Consider the following 9,548-nt stretch of genomic DNA (forward strand, 5'->3'; position numbering starts at 1 on the left):
TTACAGGATGTGTCTTAACCAGTGATTGGGTGTCAGTGACACTGATTACTTTTCAGAATTGGAAAGTAGCGCATGTAATTTTGCTGGATTAAGTAGCAGACATTGAGGAGCTTTATCATTTGCTGCCTCACCTGCTTCCAGCAGGCCTGTTCCAAAAATAAGCAATCAAATGAAATGCCAAGTACACAACGGATGTACTGAAAGTGCAAAGCAAAGTACAGAAGAGCTGGGCTCTTGAAATTCTTATCTACAAAAAAAAGACAACCACCTCCCCCCCAAAAAAAAACCAACAAAAACAAACCAGCGCTGTGGGACACAAGAATTAGTGTACTCATGTAATAATAAGCTAGCTTGATTTTTTTTTTTTTTTTAATAACAGTACCTATTCAAAGTTGCATGTATCATGGGTGACAAAGCTTTCAGCTGTAGGAGGTAATAAAGTTTTCAAATGGTCTTACTTTCAAAGGGTTCCATATGCCATAGTTTGACATTTGGCTGACCTGTAGAGGACTTCATATGTATAGTCCTTTACAATTCCTTTACAATAAATAATTGTCATTATTTATGAAGAGATTACATTTCTTGTCATTAAGGTCTTTCTCAAGTGAGGACAGGTGTCTGACTTGTCTGTTTATTCATGAACTAAAAGAAGAGGCCTCTAAATGGATTAGGAATATTACAAAACAACATGCAACTAACTAGTGTTGGCTGCAGGAGCTTTAATGTTAATTGGTTTAAGTATTGAAACTTCAGTGTGCTAATATATTTAAGCCACGGTGTAAATTTTTGAGTTGTGGTGTTCTAAGACCTTCCATGAACACTTGCTGATTCCTGTGCATGTCATCCTTGACTTTTTCTATACCAGGGAAAAATGCATGGCCCAATGAAAGTTTCCTTTAAAAATACCACCATACTTTTGTAGGTGTTATGCTGAAATTGAATCTTTTATTTAGAAGTAACCACAGGCTGTTAAAACAGAGCCACAATAACACTATTCCTGCCATTTACAACCTGCACTCTGTCTTTATCCTTACTGCATATTTGCTCCAAAGGGAATTTCAAGGAGTGCTGCAGGAGAGCATAAGCCATTTCTTGCTACTATGGAGCAGATGACTAAGCTATTTACACAATTTCTGTGGATTTAGATATTACAGAGTAGTATGAACTGAACAGAGATTACAGTGCAGCTGGTTCTGCATTCATCTCCATCCCTCTTCCAATTGCTTTGCTTCAGAATTATGCTTTGGCTCACTGTGTTTAAGTTGTCTCCACTGTAATTTCCCACAACTTGCCAACATTATATCTTATGTTAGTTAAATTTAAAGGAAACAAAACCAAAACCCAGTGGAAAAATCTTATTTTGAGCAAAAGCTCAGGTCTGGTAAGCTCAATTATTATGTATCACAGAAATTGGCTATTAGCCTAGCAATTACTTCTAAGTGTTAGTTTCTAATTCCAGAGTCTCCAAATTAATTACTGCATGCTTCCTTCCCCCTATGCAGGAGCATCAAGGGGTGTAGGGTTTATCCGGTTTGACAAGCGAATTGAAGCAGAAGAAGCTATCAAGGGCTTGAATGGCCAGAAACCTCCAGGTGCCCCAGAGCCGATCACTGTAAAGTTTGCTAACAATCCAAGCCAAAAAAACAATCAGGCCATCCTTTCCCAGCTGTACCATTCTCCAAACAGAAGGTATCCGGCTCCTCTGGCTCAGCAGGCTCAACGTTTTAGGTAAGTCAAAAGCATACTTGTGTGCAACTGTGCTGGAAGCAAGTGTTTTCTGCACTTGTGTGATTTCTATGTGTGTGAAGTAGACACATGAAAATATTGAACTTCAGCTGTGCTTCCTACAGCTAAAAGCAAAAATTTCATTGTATTGATAGCATTTCAGTATCTAGTAAAACTATTTAAACAGATGATGTCTTTTTCTTTTATGCAGTCACTAAATAAAGTCCCTTTTGAAGGTTATTTTTAATTTCTTTGATTATTATGGATTAATGTGCAAGTTGATTCAGTTAGCTGAATTGCTTAGGTCAATGTTTCCTTCTTGGCCATATGGCATACCACAGCCAGCCTCCTCTTCCCCACTTGCAGTCTTACCTCCCTCTTCTGGCTTTCAGGTTTTTTCTGTAGTTGTCCAAATCCTGCATGCCACACTGTCTTCTTTTATTACAGACTTCTGTAATGAAGATTATGCAAATATTTTCTGCATGTCTGTCTTTGCAAATATATGTTCCCATCACACTGAAGCTATAACCATACAGTTCCCTGTGATACTTAGTGAATTGAAAAGGACAGATGGTGAGAATAAAGTGAAACAAATACTGTATTATCTCCATTCATGACTACCTCAGATTTTTCTCAGTTATTTTGATCATTTCTTCCCACCTTCTGCCCCTGGGCTATGTGACTGGATTGTATTAAACAAGTGTACACTCAAGCGTTTTCCATTTTATTTTTCAAGAGATAAAGTATCTTGAATTTAAAATAGTGTGCTTCAAAGAGAATATACCAAAGTTGAAAAGCTCTTCATTGGCTACCCTCACTTTTAGACATAGCATTCAGAGTTTATTGATTGCACTTCTGGCGGAACTTCTGAATTTTTGTTTTCTTCAGCTTTTCAGCCTTATGTGCTGTATCTCAGGTGTGAAAGTCAGCACTAGAGTAGCCTTTCTGCCTTAAAGGAAGGGAGAACTAATTTCATTATTGACAGATTGAGATAAGAACAGTTTAACTAAAATACAATATAATATTACTACTAATAATAAGGGAAATAGCAAGGGGAGAGAATATAAAACTAAAAGGAAAAAAACCAAACCCACCAGTAAATACAGGTGATGCACAATCCAAGTGCTCATCACCTGCTGACCAATACCCAGCCCAGCCCAAGCTCCCACCAGTTTCTATACTGAGCATGAATTGCTGTAGTATGGAATACCTCTTCGGCTAGTTTGGGTCAGGTGTCCTGTCTCTGCTTCCTCCTGGCTTCTGGTGCCGCTCCTCACTGGCAGAGCACAAGACTGGAAAGTCTTTGATCAGGGTAAGCATTACTGAGCAACAACTAAAACAGCCATAGGTTATCAGCATTATTCTCAGACTAAAGCCAAAACACAGCACTGCATTAGCTACTAGGAAGAAAAATAATTCTATCCCAGCTAAATCAGGACCATTTAAATTTCATGGGAAAATTGAGGTTTTGGGTGTGATATTGTTGTTGTTTGGGTGTGATTTTTTTTTTTTGGTTGGTGGTTTTGTTGTTGTGTTGCTTTTTTTTTTTTTCTTGAGAAAGTAAGTGTAAAGTGATGCCTAAAACAACCGTAATAGATACTGTGATTTGCTCCACTTGAAAGTGTAATGTTTCAAAAAGCACTGAGTAGGTACCAGTTCTGTAGTGAGCGAGATTAAAATCTCTCGCTTTATAGATTTTAAGGAAGAGTAAGGTTGAGGTATGACTGGTCAAAAGGTAAGTTGGGGTTGCAGACAAAATTAGATATTTTTCTTCATATGATTTTCTGGGGAGGGCCTTCAAGCATCTGTTTCCACTCTAAAAGAGGCAGCCTTGCCGAATTTTAAGTTTTTATAGCTATAAAGGCAAATTGTCTCTTGTTTATTTGTCTCTTGTTTATTTAATTGTTTGCTTTACTGGTTTTGCAGCATTCCAGTTCTGTTGCTGACTCTGTAGATCAGATTGCACTGATACTTCAGATCCTTCATGTCTTTCACTTGCAAGAGATCTTAGCTGTTGACTTTTCAGACATGATTGCCTAATGTACTTGCCCTGTCTCTGTAATGGCTGACAGAGACCTAAAAACAGAATTAGCATAAGCTTTAGTAATAAAGACCAGTAGGGTCACTAGAGTGCTGCCTTTTTTCTTACTAAGAAAAATCTTGAGCTGGAGTTTGAAAAGTAGCTATATATAACTGTTCCTCAGTTTCTATCGGATGTGTCTTTAAAAATTTTTAGCATCTTTAAAAATTGTCCAATGGATGCCCCTGATAATTTTTCCAGAACATTTTGAAGTTGTCCAGGTAACTGATGGAAACTGTTACAGTTTGCTGTTACTGTATTAAGTCCTCAGCCCAGTGCTCTACAGCAAGGACCTGTAAATGGTGGTGTTTCTGGAACTCTTTGCCCTGCTTTCCACCCCCAAATATTAATAACATTAGACTTCTGTCGTCCACACTAACTCTACTGATAATAGTCGGACATTTTTTAAATTTCCTTTTTAGGTTTCCAGTGGCTTGCTTTCTTGTCAGCAATTCCCACAAACCCTGCTCACTGCAGAATCATAGTGCTCTGTAGTTTGAGACTTTTACATGTTTGCAAATAAGACCAGGTATTTTTTTTCTTCAACCTTTTTGTGCACAATTTTAATTACACTGCTGCACCACTTCAGTTTGGATACTGTATACCAGTAATGGTTATTAAATCCCATGGCTCGTTACTGGAGAGAAATCAAGAGTAAGGTACAGATCTGTAAGGTAGCTGTAAACTACAGATTAAATGAAGTATACTCTTTCTTACTGAAACTTATGTTTTATGGAGTCCTGAAGAGAACCTTTAATAAGACTTTCTCTTCACATGTCTGGACTTTGCCAGGAAGAAACCATAGCTTCTTCAGGGTAGAAGTTTTCTTTAAAGTACTTCAAGGGACTTCAGGAATAACATTAAGAGGACTGGTAGGCACTGCATGTTCTGGGTATTAGCTAGGTAATTACAGAGGGTTTAGAGCTGTAGTGGCATGCTGCAGTTCAGCAGTTTGGGGGAAGAAACACATGGAGGAAGCTTAAGGGCTAGTAGATGTGTGTGTGCATATATATTCTAAAAACACTTTATTCTGGAAAAGAGTAGGAAAACAAATTTTTATTTGCAGTTCATAGTCTAACATTTGTTACTGATCTAAAACCCTGCATCTCTCTGGGTATTCATGTCACCAGCCTATCAGAAGCCTCAGTAAAGTCTTTATCCACAACAAGTTAGTAATCTGGAAAATTTCACCAAGGTGATCACTGTCTAATGTTACGCTAGAGTATTTGACTTATGCTTAAGTAGTGGTACTTAATAGTGGCACTTTGAGTTGAACTATTTATAATTGTGGATGCTACTCAAGAACATCTGTTTTGCATTTGCTAACTGTATCAGGTGTAATAACGTACCACAGCTCTTTCAGTGGTGATACTTCCACTTAGCATGAAGTTCTGTGCTGTGCAAGGAACTTGGCAGTAGCATATCAAGCTTCCTTAAGACTAAAGGGTGGAAAAGTCTGAAGATTGAACACATGCTAAATGTTTTGCAGGTTGGACAATCTGCTCAATATGGCTTATGGAGTAAAGAGGTAATAAAGGACTGCTGGATTCATAATAACCGAATTATTATTTGGTGTACTTTTACTTTTTCAGTAAGGCTTTTGTTGGATTTTTGCATGTTGAGACTTCAGATTGTTCATTTTGGTGCATTGTGCATGGAAGAGAGAAACCATTTGTAGCAGATCCCTGGAATTCCTGTTTCAAATGACTTACTAATCCTTACTGGTTTTGTAGCATGCTTTTCTTTTGATTTTTGTGGTGTTTTATTTCAGACAGACCTAGCACTGTTCTGCTACTTGTGTATAGTATTGTACATAGTATTTGGAGTGCGGAAGAATAAATATTGTAATGTTACCCTATTAGTCTGGCCAGTATGGTCGTGCTGAGAAAGGCCCTGTATCATCATCTTTTTTTGTTTTGAAATGTCTTTGGAATTTTCTGTGAACTTCATGATTCTGTTTTGTTTTCCTCCATTCTTCAGTAGGTTTCCTCCAATGACCATTGATGGAATGACCAGTTTGGCTGGAATTAATATCCCTGGACATGCAGGAACCGGATGGTGCATTTTTGTGTACAACTTGGCCCCTGATGCTGATGAGAGTATCCTCTGGCAAATGTTTGGACCCTTTGGAGCAGTAACCAATGTGAAAGTCATCCGTGACTTTAACACCAACAAGTGCAAAGGTTTTGGATTTGTGACTATGACAAACTATGATGAGGCAGCTATGGCAATAGCTAGCCTGAATGGATATCGCCTTGGGGACAGAGTATTGCAGGTCTCCTTCAAAACAAACAAAACACACAAAGCCTAACAAGTTATTCTCAGTGCATTAATACATGAAAAACTATACAACAAAGGCAGTTTACAAGATGCTTTATGAATTCGTAAATGCCTTTGTTGTATGTCAGTGTGGAAATGGGGATAAAATGACTACTTAGCATCCTAAGAATATGTGAGATTTTTTTATTGCTAATATTTGAATTAAAACTTCTTAAATATCTTCTGTCTTTGAGTATTGACAAGAGATACAGGGTTTTTACCTGTCACAGTGCATATTCTATTACCTTCTTTGAAGAAGGTGGACCTTCTGAAATGCTTCAGTTGAGGAAAGAAGTTGGTTTTGGTTTTGGGGTTGTGTTTTTTTTTTTTGCTTTTTTACATGACTGCCTTCAACCCATGAGCACATAGTGAGATTTTTGTGATCTATTTTATGTTACCTTATTTGCCTTGTGTTTAATTTACAGTTTAATGCGTTACTGTTTCGTTGTTTAGTAAAAGTATTTGACGTTTACTGTTTATTTATAAAGTTATAAGCAGTATTTATTTTCTAATTATCATTTGAGTTAGGGAGTGGGAACACATTATAAAAAGCTTATTGTAAGAATACTGGAGAACTTTTCGTAAGGCAGTACCTTGCCAAAGAGATAAGAGCCTCTTTGATGTGGGTTTAAAAAAGCATCTATTTTTATAAAAAAAAAACAAAAAAAAAAAACTTGGAGAAACTTTTTACTGGTCCTGGAACAAATATTTTGACTTGAACACTTTGAGAAATCTCTTCATATGACACCTAATGAGCTTTCAAAACTTACCAGGAAATTTGCAATTGCTGGGGAAAATTTAGAAAGATTTATGATGTAGAGATACTTTTGAGACCTTTGTGTTAAGACGTAGAGTCAATGGGATGCACTGTTGGTTTCATTTTTATAATCATCAGTGGAGTCTTTGATCATCCTGGTTATTAAGTGACAGGTGGCTCACATTAATTTGTGATTTTGAAACAAAATTTAAATAATATAAGAACAAGCAGGAAACTTAAAATACTGAGAAATGGGGAAAAAAAATCTGTTCTTCCTAAAGAATTCCCTTCAGATGGAGCTCGTGGTGTTTAGTGATGTACTTGCTATTGTTTGAAGAATTGTTTTGTCTTAAGAAGAGACACTGAGCATGGTTTGCACAGTAGCAAATCAGCAGAAGTGGCCTAAATTGGGTATGTTTGGAGGTATTTTGAAAGTTCTGTTCAAGGCTAGCACCTGAGCTTTGTGTAATGTAAATAAGACCTTGAGTTATGAACCTTTCAGCTAATTTTGACTTTAGCTTATTTTTCAGGTTAAATGCCAAGTGATGTTCAATTCTGAATGTTTTTGTATTGAGTTTTTTCTTTGTAAATGGCATTAACATTGTTACTTGAGGTCTGCTTATTCATTTTTGTTGTCCTGAGGACTTGAATTTACAGTGCATCAGATCTGTTGCTATTTTTGTCTGTAGATAGTTTGGCTTCAGCTGTTTATGGTGATGCTACAATTCAGTTTATAAATACGTTTGTGGTAAAAAATGAGTATAATCATAGGTTTTGAAATTTCCTTACATTTTTCATACAAAACCCATGAACACCTGTATGCTATTGAAATTTAACTTTGTATGATGCTTAAATCGCTATTTGGGGAAATATAAAAAATCTTTACCATGTATTGAAGAAATTTAAGGAAAAATACAGAATATTTTCTAATTAGCATCTAGCTTATGATTAAATTTTTAAAAAAGCTGAGGGTTTGATGCCTTTACCAGGATGCACTGACAATTCCATAGTTACGTCCTGCTTTTTGTATAAACTGAGATGCTCATATGCTTCCCCTTAGAAAAAGCAATGTTCTATGCATAACATAGTTGTACACTATCTTTGCAGTTGCTTTTGGTTCTTATTCTTTTAAACTGTAGCTATAAATTTTTCAGTATAGTACAGTACATATACTGTGAAGTGCGTGCTAAAGTGAATAAGCGAGTTTTCATGCTGACCCACTCAATGCTATTCAAAACTCAATTGGCTTCCTGAGCACTTCCTCATTCTTAGGTGCATTTAGATTGTTAAAGCTAAATCCTGTGCATTAAAAATTGTATATACTGTAGAAATCACAAACTTTCAAATGTGGGGAAAACAGTAGCTACATGCTTCTTTCCTATACTACTGTAGCGACTAACAGCATTGATGAGAAGGCGTGTAAATTGGGCTTCACTTTACAGTGTTTATCAGAGCACTTAGAAAAATATAAGGCTGGTATTTATTTGAAGTTGTATAGTATGACTTAATTCACATCTGTTGGAATAGAAGATATATTCTGTTGAGTATTTAAGAGGTTGTACATGTTTTCTTTTGTGTTTGAATCCTTTGTACTTTTTCATGTTCAGTACATCAATAAACAAAGTTGAAGGGAACACAATGTGTCATGAGCAAGTCTTTTACCATATTGTTCTCTGTGTTAATGGGTAAGTGATCTGAGCGAAAGGTTTTTTGCAAAGTTCTTGAGCTCCTTTTAACTTTGCTCAAGAGCCTAGTTACCAGTGAGAAGGTGGGACAGTGGAGCAGCATACAAGTTATGTTAGAATTAGTGTTGATTTTTTTCACTTCGGTTTTACGTGAGCCGCTCAATATTAGACTGATAAAAGAAATGAGGATCATTAAACACATTCACTAAAAATTATTTTGCTCTCTAGTAGACTGCCATTTAGTGTAGCTAAGTCAATGCCCTTGTGTGTTAGGACAGATAGGAGAGGGAAGGATTTACTCTTTATTGCAATATCCACTTGCTGTTTAATTACTGCATTCATTTCTGGGCTCCATGAATGGAGTTAACCTTAATTTACTGTTATTTTCACTTCCCAGCTTTTGAAGAATTTCTTTAAAAATTGGTTAACTCTTGCCCTTTTAAAGCACATATATTCATAAATTAATTTGCTTTTATCAATTGAATGAGAGTAAATTTTCACCAGTGAGAATACAGTTCCAAAAAGTGGCTTAGGTGGTGTAGCTTTTATTTTTAACTGCTTTCTTTCACCTTCCTTTTTGTATCTTTACTGAGGGTTTGTTTTTTTTTTTTCAATGCAAAACCTTGTAATATGTTGCGACATGGAGCATCTCTCATCACTACAGTGTGATGGAATTGAGTTTACTTGGATTGTGGGGTTGCAAGTCTGTGGGCAACACACAAGCCTCAAGATGCTGGTCACAGCCAGTGTTAACAAACTGCCTATATTTACTTATAGAAATGGTGTGTACTGGTGACTATACATTTATGTTCTTTGGCTGGAGTACTGAAAGGATGCAAGAGATGGTGCTTGGCAGCAAATAAGGAGCTATATTTAGAGTTCAGTATTCCAGCAGGGGCATCTGTGTTCAGCTTGCACTCTTTCATGGGAGGATAGTTTTTAAGTTCTCAAACCAGTTTAAGTACAGCTTAACTAGCAACAG

General features: G+C 36.6%; 1 protein-coding gene across 12 annotated transcripts in view; it reads left to right on the forward strand.

The window, feature by feature from the left end:
• Positions 1-8,520, forward strand: part of ELAVL2 (ELAV like RNA binding protein 2) — a 94,824-nt gene extending 86,304 nt beyond the window's left edge. For 8 of the 12 annotated variants that reach the window (XM_065662800.1, XM_065662798.1, XM_065662808.1 and 5 more), the window contains 3 exons: positions 1,503-1,728; positions 5,295-5,333; positions 5,786-8,520. In XM_065662800.1, the coding sequence (XP_065518872.1) occupies positions 1,503-1,728; positions 5,295-5,333; positions 5,786-6,116 (596 nt within the window). In that variant the 3' untranslated portion in view covers positions 6,117-8,520. The remainder of the gene's footprint in view (positions 1-1,502; positions 1,729-5,294; positions 5,334-5,785) is intronic. The other 4 variants (XM_065662801.1, XM_065662803.1, XM_065662804.1 and 1 more) reach the window with 3 other exon arrangements.
• The last annotated feature ends 1,028 nt before the right edge of the window (positions 8,521-9,548 follow it).

The sequence above is a fragment of the Lathamus discolor genome, chromosome Z (assembly GCF_037157495.1).
Source record: "Lathamus discolor isolate bLatDis1 chromosome Z, bLatDis1.hap1, whole genome shotgun sequence".
Lineage (NCBI taxonomy): Eukaryota > Metazoa > Chordata > Aves > Psittaciformes > Psittacidae > Lathamus > Lathamus discolor.